This window comes from Saccopteryx leptura, chromosome 3 (assembly GCF_036850995.1).
Source record: "Saccopteryx leptura isolate mSacLep1 chromosome 3, mSacLep1_pri_phased_curated, whole genome shotgun sequence".
NCBI lineage: Eukaryota > Metazoa > Chordata > Mammalia > Chiroptera > Emballonuridae > Saccopteryx > Saccopteryx leptura.
Window position 1 is genome coordinate 167,676,477 of NC_089505.1, and position 22,703 is coordinate 167,699,179.

At 35.2% G+C, this 22,703-nt stretch overlaps 1 protein-coding gene across 2 annotated transcripts; it reads right to left on the bottom strand.

Moving 5' to 3' along the window:
• Nucleotides 1-6,268: 6,268 nt before the first annotated feature.
• On the bottom strand, nucleotides 6,269-21,312 carry BTBD8 (BTB domain containing 8). Of its 2 annotated transcripts, none has more exons than XM_066376791.1 (7): nucleotides 21,229-21,312; nucleotides 18,715-18,776; nucleotides 13,237-13,948; nucleotides 12,905-12,992; nucleotides 12,374-12,510; nucleotides 8,756-11,056; nucleotides 6,269-7,495 (listed from the first exon to the last, which is right to left on the bottom strand). In XM_066376791.1, the coding sequence occupies exons 1-7, from the start codon at nucleotides 21,260-21,262 to the stop codon at nucleotides 7,029-7,031; spliced, it is 3,801 nt and encodes a 1,266-aa protein (XP_066232888.1). In that variant the 5' UTR covers nucleotides 21,263-21,312; the 3' UTR covers nucleotides 6,269-7,028. The 2 variants fall into 2 exon arrangements, with proteins under 2 accessions (XP_066232888.1, XP_066232889.1); XM_066376792.1 differs by having other exon boundaries at nucleotides 7,429-7,513.
• Between the last annotated feature and the right edge of the window lie 1,391 nt (nucleotides 21,313-22,703).

Sequence of the window (22,703 nt, forward strand, 5' to 3'; positions counted from 1 at the left end):
CATGTGGAGGAGAGGAGAAGCAGCCAAGATGGTGGAGTGCTGAAGGAGAAGCCAGTTTGTGCAGAGTTTGTGCAGGGAGAAGGAGATGGGGAACAAAGGTGAATAAAGCTGGTGAGGTAGAAAACTTTGATTCTAGGAAACTCGGATAAGTCAGTGGCTTTGGGAGCCCTGAATGGAAAGGGAAGTGTTTTCCCACTCTGTATATTTCTTGCCCGCTGGGTGCAAGCTAGGATAAAGATGATGGGCCACCAGTTTTTGGTTCTATCGTTTCATTACCATCTGTCCGAATCAAATGGGAACCCTCATGTGAATGGCCACAATGGCGGCTCCTGGCCATACAATTATCTACACTCTCACAGCAATAGGAGGATCCCAAACTTATCATTCTCTTGCTAACATTGAATTTCTTTCTTTCTTTTTTTTTCTGAAGTTGGAAATGGGGAGGCAGTCAGACAGACTCCCGCATGCGCCCGACCAGGATCCACCCGGCATGCCCACCAGGGGGCAATGCTCTGCCCATCTGGGGTGTTGCTCTGTTGCAACCAGAGCCATACTAGCGCCTGAGGCAGATGCCATAGAGCCATCCTCAGCACCCAGGCCAACTTTGCTCCAATGGAGCCTTGGCTGCCAAAGGGGAAGAGAGAGACAGAGAGGAAGGAGAGGGAGAGGGGTGGAGAAGCAGATGGGCTCTTCTCCTGTGTGCCCTGGCCGGGAATTGAACCCAGGACTCCTGCACGCCAGGCTGACGCTCTACCACTGAGCCATCTGACCAGGGCTGCTAACATTGAATTTCTTAAAAAACATTTTAAAATCCTTGCCAATTTGATAGGTGAAAGTAGAATCTCTTCGTTTTTTGGTTTTTTTATTTTAATTATTTTTGTGACAGGGACAGAGGGAGACAGAGAGAGGGACAGATAATGACAGACAGGAAGAGAGAGAGATGAGAAGCATCAATTCTTTGTTGTGGTGCCTTAGTTGTTCATTGATTGCTTTCTCAGATGTGCCTTGACTGGGGGACTACAGCAGAGCGAGTGACCCCTTGCTCAAGCCAGCTACCTGGGGCTCAAGCTGGTGAACCTTGCTCAAATCAGATGAGCCCACGTTCAAGCTGACGACCTTGGGGTTTTAAATCATTCCAGTCCAATGCTCTATCCATTGGGTCACCACCTGGTCAGGCTATTCTTAATTTTTAAAAAATATATTGATTGGTTTGAGAGAGAGAGAGAAGCAGCTATTTGTTGTTCCACCTATTCATGCATTCATTGGTTGATTCCGTATGTGCTCCAACTGGGGATCAAGCCCACTACCTTAGTGTATCAGGACGATGTTCTAACCAACCGAGCTGTCTGGCCAGGGCTCTTATTTTTCATTTGACCTTCTTTGATTAGTAGTGAGATTATACATTCATTACTCCTCCTCCTCTTGGCCTCCTAGTTCTCTTCTGAATACTTCTTAGTCTCTTCCAGCTCTTCTTTTTCGGACTATTCCGCAGTTTTTGTTGTCAGCTCCTTGAATGTACCACAGGCATCTCAAACTCAGTATGTCTTTAAGTAATCTCAAATTCATTCTTAAATTTCCTTCAGATTTTAGTTAATGACATCACTGACCACCAAGGCGCCCCAGTTAGAAACCTGAATCTTTTGAGATGACTCCTTCCTCTCATCCCATCAGTTACTAAGTTTTTTCTATCCACATCTTAAATCTCTCAAATATGTTCACTTCTCTGTATCTCCATAGCCACTGCCCAAACCCCAGCCTTTATTATTGCAGCACTCAACCACAGTCTCCCTTCCTTGTCAGCCGGCTCCATTTCATCCTGCAGACTGCTTCCGAAGTGATCTTTCCAAAATGCAAACCTGATCGTGTTACTGTTTAGACGGAACGGCCCTATCCAACTTCATTTCCTTCTCTTCTCCAGCCATATGGAACAATCAGGATTCCCCACTACCTCTAAACTCTCTGCCAACTGTATGCCTCTTCCTTTGTGAATTCCTACTTCTGTAATCCTAAAATAGTAAGGTATTTAAGTGTCATTTCATCATTTCCTTTTCCTTTTTCCACTGAATTACTTTATACAGAGCTTTATTATGACATCACAATATTATAATTTTTGTTTAGCAATCTCTCTCCCTCAATTGAGATGCTCAAGGACTGATACTATGTCATTCATCTTTTAATCCCAAGAACTAGTATAATCTAGGCATATTAGACCCTCAAATATATGAGCAATAAATGTTATTTTTGATAGAAACTTAAAAATTCCTTTCCATCTTCTAATTGCTCACTAAGTTCTTCTAATGACTTTGTACCAAACCCTCCTCCATTCCTCATTTCTAAGGTTGACAAAACTATTGCAATTGCATTCTGAGATTTGGGTGCTTCCGTAGAGCAGGTCATCTTCATTACAGCTGACAGGTAGCTTTCTAAAACACACCCGGTTTTGTTACCTAATTACTTAAAAAACAAACAACTTGATGACTACCCATTGTGAGTTGTAGATGGTTATTTCCCAAGAGAAAGAGAATAGAATGTTCACTGAGAATTAAAAATAAATAAATGACTGCATAATGAAAAAAGACATAATGCCTACCAAATCCAGGGCTTTGGATAAACATACTATTTAATAACTTTCAAAATCCAACTCCAGCTTGGCTCCTTAGCTCTGTATCTAACACACATCCTGGTCACCATCCTTTAATGTGCAGTCGTGCCTAGAATGCCCTATCAACCAAGCAAATTCCTCTTCATCCTTGAAAGCTAGCATCAGGTATTACCTGGTTGCTCTGAGAGAGTATGAACAAACTTTAGACACTCTTTGAAATCTTTATTCTTCCCTAATCCTCCCTAAGCAACCCAACTCAAAATAAATTTAAAAAGATTATTTTTTGGCCCTGGCTGGTTGGCTTAGCGGTTTGGAAATCCTGGGTTTGATTCCCAGCCAGGACACACAGGAGAAGCACCCATCTGCTTCTCCATTCTTCCCCCTCTCCTTTCTCTCTGTCTTTCCCCATCCTGCAGCCAAGGCACCATTAGGGTAAAGTTGGCCCAAGCACCAGGGACAGCTCCAGGGCTTTTGCCTCAGGTGCTGAAATGGCTCCCACCGCAGTGGAGCAACACCCCAGATGGGTCGAGTGTCGCTCTCTGGTGGGCATGCTGGGTGGATCCTGGTCGGGCCCATGCAGGAGTCTGTCTGACTGCCTCCCCACTTCTAACTTTGGAAAAATACAAAAAAAAATTTTTTTGTATGGATTAGAATTTTTGCAATCTCATGTAAACTAGTATAAAACTATCTTTTAAAAACATTTATATTTTTATTGATCTGTATAATATATAGTCAGTCAAAGTAAAAGCAAAGTACTTTCTATACAAATGCATCTTCAAGACAAGTACCCTGGCCTACACTTCCAAATAGATTGCAGCCACTAAGCCCCTTCTTTATAGACATTCTGAAGCAGTCACTGAAATATTACTTGCCCTAAGAAGCTTTCTGTACTCTTCCTGACAAGTTGTTCATAGGTCCTCTCTCTGGGCTCCCACAACTCTGACCATTACAGTTGTTATCTTTTGAAAATTGTCTTTGAGAGAGAGATGAGGAGAGAGAAAAACATCAATTTGTTGTTCCACTTATTTATGTATTCATTGATTGAATCTTCTATGTGCCCTGATTCAGGACCAAACCACAACTTTGGCACAGTAGGACAATGCTCCAACCAACTGAACTACCCAGCCAGGGTATATAGCTGTTATCTTACTAAACAGTAGTATAGTGTGTTATTTATCTTGTACTTTCTTTACTAGGGTAGCTCATCCTAGGGTAAGGACACTACAACAGTTTTTCTCATGTGTGAAATAAAAATAAGACATATCCTCATAGAACTACTGTGAGCATTAAATGTTACCCATATTTAAAGCACTGACTGTGTCTAACATATGTGCTAAATAAATGTTAGTAATTATTTTCCAATATGTTTTTTGAATTATGAACTAGCCCAAAGAGTCCCACAGCAAACAGACTAGTGGATGTGTCATTTACAAAAGAGCATGGTAAAAAACACTCATGTCCTGAAATTACTTATGGGATCACTACTTAAGCAAAATGCCTTCCCTGTTATCTCTTTGCAGATGTGAGATGAAATTGAATAGCTTTTTTTTTATTTTGTTACAGAGACAGAGAGTGAGTCAGAGAGAGAGATAGACAGGGACAGACAGACAGGAACGGAGAGAGATGAGAAGCATCAATCACCAGCCTTTCATTGCGCGTTGCGACACCCTAGTTGTTCAATGATTGCTCTCTTGTATGTGCCCCGGCCGCAAGCCTTCAGCAGACCGAGCATCCCCCCGCTGGAGCCAGCGACCCCGGGTTCAAGCTGGTGGGCTTCCGCTCAAACCAGATGAGCCCGCGCTCAAGCCGGCAACCCCGGGGTCTCGAACCCAGGTCCTCCGCATCCCAGCCTGATGCTCCATCCACTGCGCCACCGCCCGTTCAAGCATGAATAGCTTTTTAATGTCTATTAGTTTAAGAAAAAAGTTTTCAAGACCTTGACACTGGGAAAGTGACGAAGTTTCAATGATAAATTTCTGAACTTCTGACATAGTTTATTAAAAATAACACAAAACAATTTCACATTTGAATCTATGTACCCTGATTGATCAATGTCATCCCATTAAAATTAATAAAAAAAAACAATTTCACATTTGAAGAAAAATACAATCTCTTGGGAATTTGTACTGTTTCTGACTCTATCATATATTACTTCTTGATATTATAAACTATAAATGCATTTGTTCTCAGGTCTTATAAGAATGAAATGAAGTATGTTGTGTGGTAGAAATACCATCAAACTGAAATTAAGGAATATTGGATTCTAGCCCACAAATTAAATTACCTGGGGGACCTTGGGCAATCTTTTAATTCCTCTGGGCTTCAAAGTCCTCCTTTGTCATTTGAAGAGATTAGACTAATGTCTAAATTTCCATCCAGCTCTAAAATACAAGTTCTTATAATAGTATATTTTAACCTCCTTCTTATATGATTTTTTCCCTTCAGTAGAAACTAAACTCTGTTTTTGAGAGGGAGGGGGTAGGAAACAACCCTTATTCATCTTTGCAACTCGGTGCCTAGAACCAATGCGTTTCTTGACTCTCTGAATGAATGAGTGCCCCCTGCAGAGCTTCTAGTTTAAAAAAAGGCATACCAGCCTGACCTGTGGTGGTGCAGTGGATAAAGTGTCTACCTGGAACACTGAGGTCGCTGGTTCAAATCCCTGGGCTTGCCTGGTCAAGGCACATATAGGAGTTGATGCTTCCTGCTCCTCCCCCCTTCTCTCTCTCTCTCTCCTCTCTAAAATGAATAAAATCTTAAAAAGAAAAGGTATAGGAAATTTATGGTATAACAGGTTAGTAGCTAATGTTTACATAATTATAGTTTATAAGAATAACAACTGGTGTCCATTAATATGATTTTTGATTCAATATACAGATTCTCTCTATTGTTGATCATTTGAAACTGTTTTCATTTAGAAAAGGAATTCTACACTATAAAGTTTCCTTACTTCTGACATATTTTAGAGAAATTACCAGTTACAAAGCTTTTTAGAGAGGCTAATTCTATTGAATCTCATTATCAAAAGAGTAATGCCCACCATAACTAATAGGTATCCAAGTGTTCACTCCTTAGTAGCACATTGTAGAAAAGATTTTAATTTTTGCCTTGCTACCAAAATTGCAGAAAATTACAGACTTAAAGACAATTTGATCAATGTCTTATATGTCGAGTTTATAGACACATGGAGAAAGCAAATATACAAGCACACACACAGAGAGAGTTTAACTCAATAACTCAGTAATTGCCTCATGTACCTGTTTTCAAGTTAATATTTAGTGCAGGAATTTATTGCAGGTGCAGTTCCAAAATATCTTTAAAGTGGAATTGAAAATGGGAGTGATTAATTATAAAGGGAGTCTATATCAGTAAAACAGATGGAGCTCTCCCGATTTATTTGGACAAGGACAGATGTCTCTCTTTAGGTATATCCCAAAAATTTAGAGTTAAAGGGATTCCATTTTTCTGTTTTAGTAGCAATGTGATTGAAATTTGAGATGCACTTACTTCACAATTTTCTAGACCTGAATTGTTGGGAAAGTGAAGAATTTTTCTTTCTTTTAAAAAATTATTTATTTTTCAATTACAGTTATATTCAATATTATTTTATATTGGTTTCAGGTATATGCATAGTGGTTAGACAACCATAAACTTTACATGTCAAATCATATACTTTTCAATCAAAACTTGAAATACTAATATTTCAAGTACTCACCTGACACCATAGTTATTACAATATTACTGACTATATTCCCTATGCTGTACTTTATATCCCTGTGACTATTTTGTAACTACCAATTTGTACTTCTTAATCCCTTTTCCTTGTCACCCGTCTCCTCTGACAACCATCTATTTGTTCTCTGTATCTATGAGTCTGTTTTTTTGTTCATCCATTTTGTTCTTTAGATTCTGCATATAAGTGAAACCATATGGTAACTATCTTTCTCTTTAACTTAGCATAGTACCCTCAAGTTTATTCTAAAATTCAGCTGTCAATCTCACCAATCCAAGCTAGAACAGTACTCACAAATTAACTCTACATAAATCCACACAATCACAATACACTTTTTATTGTTAAATTACTATGTTACCATTTGCAAAGCGAAAAGTAAAGGAAGAGATCTACTTGTGCATTCACATTTTAAATTCTTGAATAAGTGACAAATTATCAGTTAGGAAAGGAAAACTTAAGTAAGGGCTTCCTTATAGTCTTCTAATTTTTATAATAATAAAACATGCTGAAAAATTTTAGAAAAAACTTGTGTTCTACCTGTGATATCATATTAATAAACTATGTTTACTTCAATAAATAGGAAAGACTCCCTCAATATTAAGGGCAATGTATCTCTGGCCATTTGGATATAATATAATAACATCAAAAAATAAAGGGTGGCATAGTTCAAACTTTCCCGAAGTGTTAGTACTCTTAATGCTGAGTTTCCAGCTCCAGTATTGTCCATTCCCCTTGGGGTGAACAATCTTCAGAGGAAAAACTAGCCATGGTGATGCTTGCTGGGGAATCGAGTGGAGAGCTTAGTTCACTCCATCTGTTCAAAGTGTCAACATGTGCTTTACCCTGAGGTTTTGAGCCATCTCGTGCTAAAAGCAGTGTTTGATTGATTAGATACTGTGCTAAATTTAAGTCTTCAGGAACAGAATTTGTGATATTTAAGTTTGAATCTTGCTCAGAGAGCAGTTGTTTTAATAGTGTCCAATCTTGTTTTGCAAAGTGTTGATCATCTTCAAAATCCATGTCTGTAATGTGTGTTTCTGATTCCACTTTCTGTTCAAAAGCTTCTATTACATCCATCTCATATATTGGAGAGAGGGTTTTTGAAGGCCGATGGTCATACATGTAGGTTTGTGCCAGTGTGTCACAATCATCTATGTCTCCTGTAATAATTCATAATACTATACAATGTAAAAATTGCACATGTTGGTACCCCTCAGAGTTCTGTAGAACGATATAACAGTTAGAGTCCAAAAAAACAAACAAATAAAAAAACCACAGAATGGGAAAAATGACATTTATACAAGATTTTTGAGGCATCTATCTAAAAAAATAACTCAAGGATAATGTTTAGCAGGAAAATCAACAATGGCAACTAACAATAATTCTCCATACTTTGATTTGAAAACTTATGATACAGAAAACAATACAAATTATCTAAACATAAACCTAGAATATGCACATAGATCTAATTTACTATAATAAAAAATTAAGATAAAAAAAAGACATGACTATTTGATGGTGACTTTTAAGGTAAGTCAGTTCCAGAAAGAGAATAAATACCTTTTATCTAAAGCCTTATTTGTATATTGCACATGCAAAGGAGGATGCAAACGAGGACAAACAAAAATGTACAGCTTTAAGGAGCTCCCTATTCTTGTGATTTTGCTGAACAAAGACTACTGATCAGTAATTTTCTTAATTCTGATATACAGTAGCTACTCAGTCAAGGACTACTGCATATTTTAAATCTGGGTTATTAATTATTATAATAAGGAAGACAAACACAAAACAATTAGACAGGAAATCATCTACACATGAAATAAGCCTGGATTTCTTCATATTTTATCATTGCTTCTAAATAAAATCTCTTTTAGGAAATTTATCTTTTTACTTGAAAATTTTATACTAGAATTATAGTGATTCTTAAGTCTTGATCTCTGTAAAATGTATATAAATTGTAATAGTTAATCTAGTTAAAATAGTTCAGTGCTTTTAGTTACATATTACTATAGTTATTGCACAGACTTCTTAGATTTATACTAGTATAGTCCATAAATCATAGCCAATGTATATAATAAAATTTCTAATAGTCAAGAATTCCTATGTTAAATTAGAAATAAATAACAGAAAACTAAGTTTTCCTCTTTATACTTTCATGTAAAATCTCTTAAAAGTAAGTTAGCTTTAATAAATAACCAAAATTTTTACTAGGTTATTGATTCTACACTAGAATTTTAAATGTACAATAAAGAGTAACTAGCTAATTTTAATATTAAAAAATTTAAATTTTCATTTAAAATTTGAATCTGTTGCTTAATTATTCTATCTAACTAAAATATAACATTCAGGGCTTCATACAATTTTAAAGTTCTAGAAACTAATTTTCTGATAGATTTAACATTTCTATTTCTGTACATTACCTGCAGATAAAGCAATATTAGCTTTTTTGGTAGCTGTAGAATGGCTCTTTTTCACTTGACCTTCCTGAGGCAGAAGCTGGCTCCGACAGGAGTCCAGAGATTTTGTAGTGCTGGTCTTTGGTATGTCAGAACTGGGTTCTCTCTGATGAAGCTCCAAATGACATGGTCTCTCTTGAGATTTTGTATCACTCTCTGAGAGTTTGCTGCATTGCTGAAAGTCATCGTCTACATCACTCCCATCATTTACTTTTCTATTTTCTGGAAGAAGTTGTCTGCCTCCTTTGGACAGGACATTGACTGTATACTTTTTCTCTGTGGCTGAAGCACTCAGTTTGTCTTTTCTTGAGGAATCAGTGCTACTAAGGCCTAAGAGAAAGCTTTCGTTTTTATGTACCCTATCACCTTTATCTTGTTTATATTCTAAAATATGACCTCCACTTACTTGTGAGTCTCCAGAATAGCAGGTCCTTCCAGGATGTTCATGAGAAATGTCATCAAAAACATCAGAAGGTGAAAGACAATCTATAGAAGGCTGCAAAGGAGTCTGGACGTCCCCTTCATCAGCTCCCAGTTCTTCACACTCATCTACGGAAAGTAAAACTGACCTTTTAAAACTTTTAGTTGCAGAAAACCCACGACTTTCATTTTCAGCTGCATCTTCAAAAGCTAAATTAATTATCCCCTGAAAATGCTGAGGAGCTGAGTTAGATATAGAGAAATTTTCTGCAACATTTTCAGCTTCAGATCTTTCATCTTCTGTTTCATCTGCTGAAGAAGAAACTTGATCTACTTCCTGAGCAAACTGGACACTGCCTCGTAGACTATTTTCTTTTTCCCTAGTGTGGACTGTTGCCGATCGAGGCCAAATTTCTGGCCTTTTCCTAGGAAGCTCATCATCACTTGTTGAATTAACTTGTAAAAGATCATTACTACTTTGCTTTTTCATTTTTACTTCAATTCTTAAGTTACTATCATATATTTTTAATTCTTCAGGGGTGCTGGTGTCACTGCTACTTCTTCCAAGAAAATCATGGCACAGCATAGTGCCGCATTTAGAAATACCTCTCTCATTTGACCCATCATCATCCTGAGACCCGCCAGCATCATAGTCTTCGGACCTGGGCTTTATGTCATCAGAGGACGTGGTCGTACTGCCAGTGTCAGACTCAGGACTCTCTCTCTGCTGCAGAACACTGGCACTCAAATTCCAGTGACCCATGAATGGAGCTTCTGGATTTTCATGGCTCTCTGGAGTTTCTGTTGTTTCCATATCTTTAGGAGAATTTTTCCCTGATATTTGTTCCAAAGAACATTTGGGGGAACTATCTGAGTCTGCTGTAGCATATTTCTCTTCATTCATAGCAGAGCCATCAGATAACTGAGTAGGAATTGTCTGTTCTACATGAAATTTAGGTTTTCTGTCATCTTGAGTAGTGTGTAAGGTACCACTTGTCCTTTCAGGAACACAAGATAAAACATCTTTCACACATTTAATGCTTGATTTTTTGTTTGTGTCTTTTCTTCCTACATGCTTCTCCTCATCTAATACTGAATGGATTTGCTCTGCATTTGTTGAGTTTACACCACAAACTTGATTAGAGTTCAAGAAGTTTTCATTTGGATTTAAAACCGTGTATTTTATGGCAGTGGTGCTATAAAATTTTGGATCTACCTTATCACTTTCATCAGAATGACAATGTAGTTTAGTGGTGTTGCAATGATCTGTTTCTTTGTGATTGGAAAATTTTGTTTCTCTTTTATCTGAACAAATCTGTCTTGATTCCAAGTTGTGCTCTATCGATTTATCCAGATTTGAAATATTTTGGCATTCCAATACCAATTTCTCTTTTTCTTGATTGTTGAATGGCTTTTGTGGGTCAGGTGTGCATGATGGCTGGAATGCTTCCATACCACTGGTTTCAGAAGTAAGGCTAATTAGAGGTTCCTGAGGCTTCTGTTCAGTAACACTGCCCTTATTATTACTTTTGGAGAAAACAGATGTTTCACTTTTTAAAGGCCTTTGCGAAGAAGACTGAGTCTTCAATGTGACCTGTCCAGGAAACATTTTCTGTTTTGAATCTTTATTATTCGAAGTTTCACCTTTCTTAGATTGATTTAGGTTTTTAGGTAATGCAACTATTTTTGCATTACCCTTAGGCAAAGTTGTGTGCCCTTTCTTGACAATTTTTCTCTTAGGTGCTTGTTTATCTGTTGTACTATGGTCCAACTTTGTCACATTTCCATCAGATTGCCTTGAAGGGACTGAAGATTTTACTGAAATTGTTGACTCTCCTTGGGATTCTAAGAAAAGAAAATTCAAAAATATAATATACTTTTCAATTTGTGGATGAAATTCAATATTTGTTTTTAAATTACTTCAGAAAAGAGAAATAAAACAACAGAATGGTAAAATATCTACAGTCAAGTAGACAATTACAGATTTGGAGTTAGTAGCATAATAAAATAAAATATTTTTTATTATAAAGATAGAGGGACTATTTTAGTGTCTTGGTAAAATTATTAAAATAGGATCTCTCTTCCTCAAGTAAAGAGCTTTGATGGTTATGTCAGAATTGGATTTGCATAAATATATATATAGGGGTGGAAAATTCTGATTTTCTTATACCAAAAGAGCAGCAAGGGACTTCCCTTTGAAGTTTTGGGGATAAAAAATGACTATGTGCCACACAGCTGAAAAGTAGAATAAAGATAAACATAATATAGAAATAGTAAATATATAGAAATTTAGAAATAGCAATTTTTCCCTCAATCATGAACAAAACTAAATTATTTCCCATAACCAAATCATTGTTATTGTACCTCATTAAGGTGAACCACTTAGATACGCAGTTGAAACTAAAACTGGTGACTGGAGGGAAAGAAGATGAACCTTGGAGTCTGTTTGTTATAAACTGCTGAAAGTCCTAGAGATCACATTTTGAGCACCATCAAACAATTACCAATTATTTCTAAATATTTCATTTTAACTATAACTGGAATGTGAATAATTTTGCTCTGCCTAATTTTTTATTCACTTTTAGTATTAATTAATTAATTAACTCAAAATTTTTTTAGAATTTTACAAATGTTCCAAATGCACAAAACAAACTACTTTTAAAATCGTTTATTATGTCAGCAAATTATGCAATTTGATCAGCACTCTTTTCTTTGTTAGAACATGGGAGGGAAAACAACAGGCACAGCACAGATTCCAGAGCAAAATTCTTCCTCCCATGTATTACAGCTCTCTATATTGTACCATTACTATTTAAATAACTTAAGTGCTGGTTTTGCAGAGGGAAATCAATGAAACTTTGATTAGTTATCAATGAAACTTTGAGGAAACATGGACACAATATATAAAAGGACCAGAAATGCAGATAAAGTAGTAACTCCCTTAATTATTTCTCTCACATGAGACAATAAAAACCAAACCGACACCCAAAATACTTGTCTGAAAAGCAGAAGTATATATAAAATCTCATTTCTACAGCATAAAATGAATGTTAAATCAGTGAAACCATGTTATATCTTGCTTACTTTCTGTTCAAGTTACAAATCAAGTTCTGCTTATTTAATTTAAACAAGGAAGGAACAATAGGACTATGTCAGCTTTACCTTGAGTTTTAGCAAGATTAGAAGGGGCATTCTTTGTCCTCTGCTGAGCTGTAGCAAATCCATTGTCATTTCCTCTTTTCTTTAAAATTGCTTGTGGTACTGGATCACTGTATCCTTTGCCAGTGACCTTTAGCACACTAAGAAAAGTGATTTGTATTCATTGTTACATTGAAATTCCAAAACATGAGCTTCTAAAAGACCCAAACATGAAATATATTTTTCTCGAAGAAATAAAAATAAAACCCTTCTGAAAATGAAAATGTTTATATGTCTTTCAGTTAATAAAACTATAGATCAAGTATGATAAAGCAATGCATAAGCAAGCACGACAAGTATAAATTATTTGCATCCATCATCCTTTGCAGAAATATACTGACTTCTTTTGGTAAATAAAAGTTTTTAAACATCATTGTGTAAATTCATTAAATTTTCCAACAAAAAGGATAAATAAAAATACTTAGCTAGAAGTTAGTATGCAATTAACTTTCAGAGAAAGCTAATGTATAGGTAAAACAATGAATGAAGACTTACCTATTATTTATATTAGTTTCTTGTTCATGATTGCTTTTTTTATTGAAAGTTCCATTGGTAACTTTTGAAACAGGTCGAGATTTTACTGCTGTAAATTAAGAAAAAGTGAGTCATAAGATAAAACACTAAATATGTAACAACTATGTATCAAGTCACTGGTCAGATACTAGTATAAACAAAATTAAACGTCAACATGTTTTCTCTGTTTGCATGAATAAATGTAAATAAACACTTTTTCTGCATTTGAAACTAAATAAAAGTCCAAACAGGTCATTTTTTTCTAAGAACTTTCACTGTCAGGAACTATGGAAAATTAGAGTGCTAAAACCCACCTCCAGTGGAAGTTTTGATACTTTCTACACTGTTTTTCACGGTCTGTTCTGGAGAGTCACAAAAGGACAGTTTATGACCAGATGGCTTCTCTTCTCCTGTTGATCCATTTTCTTTTGGTTCATCCAGACATTCAGTGGAAACCAGTAACTCCATGCTCGAGTTTGTTGATCTGCTGGAGGATCCTGCCATGCCAAGGCATGGAGAATCTTTTCCTGTCACTTTTTTCAAAGGCTTTGCTCTGGCTTGCACAGTTAAGTTTCCAGTGAGCACTTTGGGTCTGGCACCTGTAATTTGTCCTTCTTGATTTCTTACTCCTTTTCCATTTAATGTGTTTTTGTGCCCAGTTGCTGCTGCCATTGCTGATCTTTCCACAGCTTGTCTTGGTACCATGTCTGCCGAATTTGCATTATCATTGTTTTCTGCTTTGGGTTTTATTATAGCTTTGGGCTTTCCAGAACCATTTTTTCCCTCAGACTTTAATTCTTTTGTAATCCTAGATCCTATTTTTATACCATCCTTTTCTTTTAAGTCATCATGCTTCAAAGTTTTATTTCTAGTATTTCTATTAGTACTTGATGAATGTCCAGATGCTCCTAACCCATCAGATTTCATCTTTTGGTTCCTAGAGGGACAACGCCAACACTCTTTCTTGTTATTTTGTCTCAAAGATTTGTTTTTTATAACACCAGAGTGAGAAACTTGTCTCCTTTGCTACAAAGAAGAAAAAAAAACCTTGTAACTTGTCTGAAGCCTTTACATATAAACACTTCACATTTTCATAAGCCAGTTTTTCATAGAAAAGAAACACAGCAAAGTTCATATTATAACTTAGGTCTACTCAAAACTTGAATTACCTTTGGTCATTTTGAGCAATACTTTCCATGTGCCTTCGATCACATTACCTTAACCAAATCTAAAATACAGCACAAAATATTTGAAACCTATACTGTTTTAAAAGGCATATTACTTAACTTTATGATGTTATGATAGAGAAGTAATATCTAACAGTGTCAGGATGCCTTGCGTGAATGATAACAATACCCAATACTTTTGAGGGTTCACTACCAGATTCTGTGCTAAAACTCTCTACATATATCGTCTCAATCTTCACAACAAACCTATGAGACAGTTCCTGTTGCTATCTCTATTTCTTAGGCAAGAAACTGGAGATCAAAATAGGTATGTGATTTACCCATGATCACATACTGATAAGAGACCTCATGATATACTGCTTTAAGCAGGTAGTCATCTATGTGGTATAATTTATCTTCTATGTTACGAATTGTTTACTCCGTGGAGTCCTCATTTAAAAAAAAAAACTCTCCTGAGAAACATAATATATCACATCTGAAAAGTTTGGCTTTTAAAAGAAACAAGATAGTAATACAGAAAAGAAAACCCACCCAGTTAATACAGTATTGGTTGTTTAGAGGAAGTAGAGAAAAAGACTCCTAAAAATAGATCAAAAGGGGAAAATAGAAAGGCATTGAAGACAAATGCACCCATTTTGTTTAGAACCAACCTTGATATGGAAAGGATCAAAAATTTTAAAATTGGTAGAAATTTAAAAATACAAATAAAAGATTATATTGCAATTTTAAAAATGTAAACACTCTGTTTCCCCTCAGGGGAGATTGTAGTGGTATGAGGCAGAGTCTGTGTTAGCTTCATTTTTGTATCCCTTAGCACTGTGGCCATCAGATACTGGGTACACACACACATACAAATGATGCCTGTTGTTAAACCTGAGCATATACTGATACAGTACCAGACCTAATTATTTCTAAGTATAGAAAGCTTCTAATTATGTTAAAATTTTGTCTAAGATAAAAATAACATACATACATACATACATACATACATACATACATACATAATAACCTGGCTAAGTTTAGGAAGAAGTAAGGTATGATAATAAGAGAATCATCAGATTCTTGTCCTAGCTTTGCCTCAGACTTAAGATACTTAAGAAGTCATTAACATCTCTGGACCTCAAATTACACATGTCCAGAGGATAGAGACTGGTCCTATTCACTGCAGTGTTCTAGGATTCTGTGTGATAAGGTTCAAATAGGCTTAGCCTTCATTATTTGTTTTTTTGATCAAGCTCAAAAACTATTTTTAAAAAGATTTATTTTATTCTTCATTTTTAATACCTAAAACCAGGTAGATCTCTTCCTATCATTACAACTGATCCTACTTAATGTATTCTATCATTGACTCTATTTTAAAGCATCATGCTATGGATGAGATCTATATAGTATATGAGGTAACTACACTCTTATAAATTTCACAGCAACATAGTACATGATGATGATTCAGTGCATGTACATTTCTATGCAGTCTCTGACTTACATTTCTAAAGTTATATATACTGCTCACAAAAATTAGGGGATATTTTATCACTTCATATTCATTTTAAAATATCCCCTAATTTTTGTAAGCAGTATATTTCACCTATGTACAAGTGGCCAACTAGGAATGTTCACCATATGCTATTGAAAAAAATGAAAAGGTAACTGTCTAAAGCAATCCTCTTAGATAGATACCTTTTTGGTTCTAGTGCTATTCCCTCTTGGTTTTTTTTTTCCATTGTTGTTGTTAACTTAATATAGAAAATAATCAAAATTAATTGAATAATCAAGACAGAACAGTATAATGATCTTCCCATGCACCTACAATGATCAATTCTGGGCCAATTTTGTTTAATATATAACTACCCCTATTTTATTTTGAAGCAAATCTCAGACATATAATTTTAATCATGTTTTGGTAGTAGCAGTTTTCTCAAACTTTTCTCTCTGTCTTATCTTATTAACTTTCTCCTACCTCCAAAAGATCTCATCTCTTTTTGGAAAACACATTTATTCATTCCACACTTATTGAGCACTTACTACACACCACATAATTACACATAATCCGGCTAGGTTTTATCACTCCATGTTATATAGATAAACATACTTGGACTCACAGATGATACAGATAATAAATGTGAAATCAAAGTTTGAAGTTATCTGATTCTATGTCCAGCACCCATTTGGAATATGACTGCCTTTTTGAGAAAAACATATTACCCTGTTTTTTCCCTTCTAGTTAAGAGTAAAAACCAGACAAACTGAAAGTCAGGGGGATAAGGAAGGACAATGAGACTTCGTTCTATTTTGCTGTAAGGCAAGGAAGGAGGAAAAGCCTAGGTGATAACAGTTTCTAAAACAGAGGAAAGGAAAGGAGGCAGGCTAACTCTTGGGGTTTCTTTGTACTGGGAGCCTGACTTGTGGTGGCCCAGTGGTAAAGTGTTGACCTGGAATGCTGAAGTTGCAGGTTTGAAACCCTGGGTTTGCCCAGTCAAGGCACATACAAGAGGCAACTATGAGTTGATGCTTCCTGCTCCTACTATCTCCCTTCTCTCTCTCTCTCTCCTCTTTAAAAATCAATACGGGCCCTGGCCAGTTGGCTCAAAGGTAGAGTGTTGGCCTGGCGTGTGGAACTCCCTGGTTTGATTCCCGGCCAGGGCACACAGGAGAAGCGCCCATCTGCTTCTCCACCCCTCCCCCTCCTCAACTTCCTCTCTGTCTCTCTCTTCCCCTCCCTCAGCCAAGGCTCCATTGGAGCATGTTGGCCCAGGCACTGAGGATGGCTCTGTGGCCTCTGCCTCAGGAGCTAGAATGGCTCTGGTCGCAACAGAGCGACGCCCCAGATGGGCAGAGCATCGCCCCCTGGTGGGCATGCCGGTTGGATCCTGGTCGGGCGCATGCGGGAGTCTGTCTGACTGCCTCCCCGTTTCCAACTTCAGAAAAATACAAAACAACAACAACAACAACAACAACAACAACAACAAAAAACCCCATAGGAGTAACAGGGAACAGGGAGGTAGAAAAAATATCCTAAGGTGCATTACCTAGAGTATTTTCAGTGTAACTATATAATACAACTAAAAGGGGCTAAGAGGGAGTTTAGTGGTATTCTGTGATTATAAAATTTGGGGAAATTCTGGATAAAACAGAATTCAATAATGGTCTTCATTATAGTGTTTCTCAGAGCTTTTATGGTGCTAGTGTGCATCATCAGTCTCTAAGAGGAGCTATGGTATGCAGCAATTCTCAAATTCAGTTGATGTTACTTGTTCTTAGGTGGAACATATGAGAGAGCTGGTATTCCGTGTAACACACTTTGAGAAATAATCCTGGGAAGTTTATTGGCAAAAAACTCTAGCCTCCCAGTTTTTCTCCCAGTTTTTCATAGAAGACATTTGGAAGCTTAACTTCTGCCTCAAGCCATGAGAGCTCTCAGGTATGGCTTAGGGTTGTGTGAGTTCTTGGCTAATGAGGAAGGAAAGATTCCCTCTACCACTCTGCAAGGGCAATAAGTTCTTTGCATTCAAAACTGAAACTCTCAATGTATGTCTCCGTGTCACTGTAATGCCCATACTAGGTTAGTATAATTTCGTACTTCAAATATATTATTAAGTGACCATCTTTAAGTTAGCTAGCTTGGAACTCTAACCACCATTAATAACATTTTGGGAGAAGAAAAGAGGATTTCACATTATAAATAATACACCAAATAATATATGTGTGTGTAGTAAAAAAAACCAAACACATAAAATTTACCATCTTAACCATTTTTATGTGGGCAGTGAGTAGGGTTAACTATTTGCTCCTTGTTGTGCAACAGATCTCTAGAACTTTTCATCCTGCAAAAATGAAACTATACCCATTGGACAACAATTCTCCTTTTCCTGTACCCCCAACCCCTGGCAACCACTGTTCTACTGCCTGTTTTTAAGTGTGCGACTACTTTACATACCTCATATAAGTATATTAAGTAACTTTTTAATATGTGCTGCCAAGCGAGCTCACTAAGTAACTTTTAAAATGTTTATTTTATTGATTTGAGAGAGACACGAACATCAATCTGTGCCTGTATGTGCCTTGAACTGGGAGTGAAGTGGCAACCTCTGTGCCTTGGGACAATGCTCTGACCAACTGATATCTGGCCAGGGCGTAACTTTTAAAGTAAAACGCAGCTGTACTCTTGGTACTAATTGCCTTTTCCACACCAAATATTTATTGCATGAATTAAAATCTTAGTATAGAGAAAACTGGGACAACCAAAATTTTCTTTTGTAAGAAATAGGTTAATTAGAAAAACAGACATTGAATTAGGTCTAGAATTCTAGACAATTTCTGATCTACTGGAATAGCTCCAATATGCTAGTTGCCAAAATAGTTTTCAAAGAAATAAAAAAGGTCTACAATATCACACTTCCTATGCCAGCTGGATATCAAATTCTCCTCATTTAAAAATGTATGAAATGTTCACTTGATTAAAAAGAAACTCAGAATTATTTCCACTAAGATATAGTTTTGATTAATGAGAGAACAGATTTTTTAAAATGATTTTGAAATATAAAATAATAAAATTTAAATTATTTGCTATCCTTTTTCATTTTCACCTATAAAAATTTTAAAGTTTACCTGAGAGCTACTGAATATAGGCTTTTTACCAAGTCTTCGATCATCACCTTTGTAAAATGCAGCTGTGAAAAGAAAAAGCAATTTATTTTTATAGGAGACACTATTATAACATAGAATGAGAGGGAAACTAGTATACTAGCAGGAAAAGGTTACGTCTCAATGCAAAATTACTTTAAAATAGTTGAAACCAATCTGGTACATATAGATAATGCCCTATCATATTAAAAGCTTTTTTTTTTAAAAGAACCACATTTTCAATCTTATTTTCTGGTCCCTATAAATTGTATTAGTAAAATTAATAAATAAGAACTATAAAATCTCACAGAGAAAATCCATACATTTATAAAACACAAAATTTTCTCAAGCTGTTAAAATTTTAAAGAAAACTGGTTTCATTTAGTATTCCAAATTTCAAAAATTACAGATTGTGGCAAAAGTATATTATAAACTATTAAATATGAGAAAATGCTTTTTCTATTTGTAAAAATATGGTTGAAATAACTACAACTATCTTCTAGTTTTGCAGGTATATCATGAGGAAGAAAGAAAAAAAAATAAGGTTCTGTTGAAAATAAAACAAGAACTAATTCTCAAACTCATATTCGTTTTTAGAATTACATAAAATTTCATTTCATAGATTAGGTTTAGGTGGGAATTACTGGGGAACTCATGATTATGTTCTTCAAATAAGAATTTAAATGACATCAGGAAAATATACAGGAATAATGGTATATAAGAGCCATAAATACAGTTTAGCTAATGCATTTTTGCCTTTTGAAGGTTATCAGGCTCTCAAATGTATTTTTAAGAAGTATATATAATTTCTAAAACTTTATTTTTATTAAAAAAACTGATGAAAAATACATGAAATTATCTGTAACTCTACCTTGCATCTTCTACTACCTCTATTCTATAGGATTTGTCTATAAGACAAAGCAGGATACTAGAAATGACATGATCAGGACTAATGTACAGTTAGCAAATGACTTTGCACAATAATATACAGAAATAAATTAATATACAATTTCTCCCAAAGATCAGTGACTCAAGCTGGAATGAAGAAATGCTATAACAAGACAACCTAGAATCACCCCTTTCTCTGGGGTTTCCCAATATAATAATTATGCAAAGGTCAGGAATCATTATAATTCAAAACATTTAAGATTCAAAACACATTTTTGCACTGATGTAATGAAATAGATTGGTGTCTTTTGAAAATTAGTTGGATTACTAATAATATTTTGTTTTACATATTTGCATGTATATATGTATGTATTTACATGTAATTTTAAATATAACTTTGAAGAATTAAGATGAACATTGTTGGAAGCCTGACTTAACCATGAAATCCTCTAAAATGGAGAAAAATCAAGTTTACTGCCAATCGGAAGAGAGTTGGATGACATCTACTCATGGAATGCTGATCTTATTTCTTCTCATTGTACAGATTTTATAGTAAAGATTAAACTGTCATTTAAAAATTAGTATAAAAAGAGTCACAAGGGAAAAATATTTTAATTTCTGAAGACCATGATTTTTGTTGTTTCTGATATTGTTGGGTTTCTTTTTGTTGGAATTTCTTTGAAAAAAGTGTTCTTGAGCTCAATCACATCTAGCTACACTATTATGTTATGCTCATAATACAAGACTGAGCAAATCATATTCTGACTAATCACTAGAAGAATTTAACATATCTATGGACCATCAAAAATACATCATCTATGGCTTCAATGTTATATAACATAAAAATGTTCACTTCATAAAATACAGCCTCTAATCTCTTAACTTAAAATGTTTAAAAGTACACTTGCTGAATCTGCCAGTGTTTTTTTAAGGCACCTGCTTTAATCCAAAAATAGTCATGAAGCCATTTTTAGTTCCATATCCTCAAAATTTAATTTTAATATTTTTGAAACCACATTCTGAGCAATATACATATTTTGTTTAATGCTAATGTTGCAAATGGTACCTATTAAATATCAGAGGCCACTGTGCAGCTGGCTCCTGAGGGACACTCTGCAATAGCACACACCATATCACTGAACCAATCAATTGTGAAATTAAGCCATCTAGTCCAGGCAAAAACCACAAGCAAGGGTAGCATATGCAAAATATGGAAAAGCTTTATGGAAAAATATATTTTAAAAGGGAAAGAAAGTGTGATGTTCAGTAATCTGTTCTATATGGATTATATTTTCTTATACTTCTAATCCTTTAAAACAAGAAAGCTTCCAAGCAAATTTGGCTGGAACAGTGCTGCTAATATAAAGTAAGATTAAAAATTTATATATATACAAATATATATATGAAACAAGTTTCATTTTCTAAGAACAGCAAAAAAGCATGATTTATTAAAACTGCCTAAACACACTATCACTAGTTTCAATCAGCAAGCTATTATTGAACAGAAGCAAACAAATATTAATCCTACCTCTTATTAGAATCCCTTCAAAATATCCCTTGTCACAAAGATTAGAATATAAGAATAAAAAATCTCAAGGCTAACTAACGTACCTGCTTGGATTTTCTGTTGATCATCTCTGCTCATCAGCGTCCAGCTTTCTGTGTGACGAACAGCATAGAAAGACTGAACCGGGAAGACCCACAGCCTGTCACGCAGAGCCTGGATCTTGCACGTACAGCCCTGCGTTCAAGCAACAAATCAGCAGCTGGTGAGAGCCACATTGTCATAGCAACCAGTCATTATTCCTTTCCGAATCTACTTATTTCTAAGCTAGCTCAATGATGTCATCACTTAGATTTTTAAGATAGTCGGGTACATGTTATTTATGAAGGCTTACTCTTCACAACAGAATTTTACAGTGAACATGAAGCTAATCCTTATCCTTTCAACCAAACATTATTTTCAACCACCAATGGCCTTCACATGAATACCTTCCACAGCCTTTTAAATCCACTATGACATTACAAGGTCAAATACTCTCTGCAATAGTAATAAATATGATGAAATATTTTTATCATTCTTGTTGAACAAATACAAAATGTGAATAATTTGCAATTAGCTTAGTAATGACCATTATTAACTACATTTAAAAATAAGTAATATTTTAATTTTGCTTTCCCCCCAGTCATTCCTATTTTAAATATGATTATTTTAAGACAAAAAATAATTAAAAACATATTATAAAAATAAAAGATACTGATGATTAAAATTTCCATAAAATTATTTTAAATTCTATTGTATATGTTTTATAGTTAGGAATTTTAGTGCAGTGACCAGGGAGAAATACTAGAGTTATGCGATACCAGTTAATATTGTTAAGTGCCAAACTATGTCCAGAATTAGCCACTAAAATTACCAAATTCTAAATTTATAATATGACCATTTGGAAGTAAATAGAAAATTTTTAAAATTTTGTATTTTAATTCCAAATTCACACAAAAGTAGAGAATATAATCAATGCCCAGGTATCCATGACCTAGTTTCAATGATCCCAACAACATTTAAAGTGTGCATATATTTTAAAATCTTAAAACAGTTAAAATGTTATACCATTTTAATGAACTTGATTACTACATTCCATACCATTTCTTTTGTATTGTCAGAGATCACTAACATGTCCAGAACCACAAAAAGAGGGCAACGATTCTCAGTGGTAATGTCTTCTGCAATTGCTCTTAGAATTTTGTTCAACAGATCAGCTGTGCTGCTCATTGCTTATGACTATAAAACACAGAAATTGATACTGAATAGGAGTATTGTACAGAATAACAATACATGTAAAATATGTAAGAAATATGAAAGTCTGGCATAACAGCTGACCAATAATCATAACTGGCTATATAAAATCAATCAGAAATCTTATTTCCTCTGTTAATAATAATTATTATTATAACAACTATAATTATAATTATAACAATCCTTTTTCTTTGTTAAAAATATCTGTGCTGCGTGTGTGCACATGCTTGCACACATACACACGTACACACACACTTTTCTTAAAAGCCAAAATCGTCCTAAAAACAAA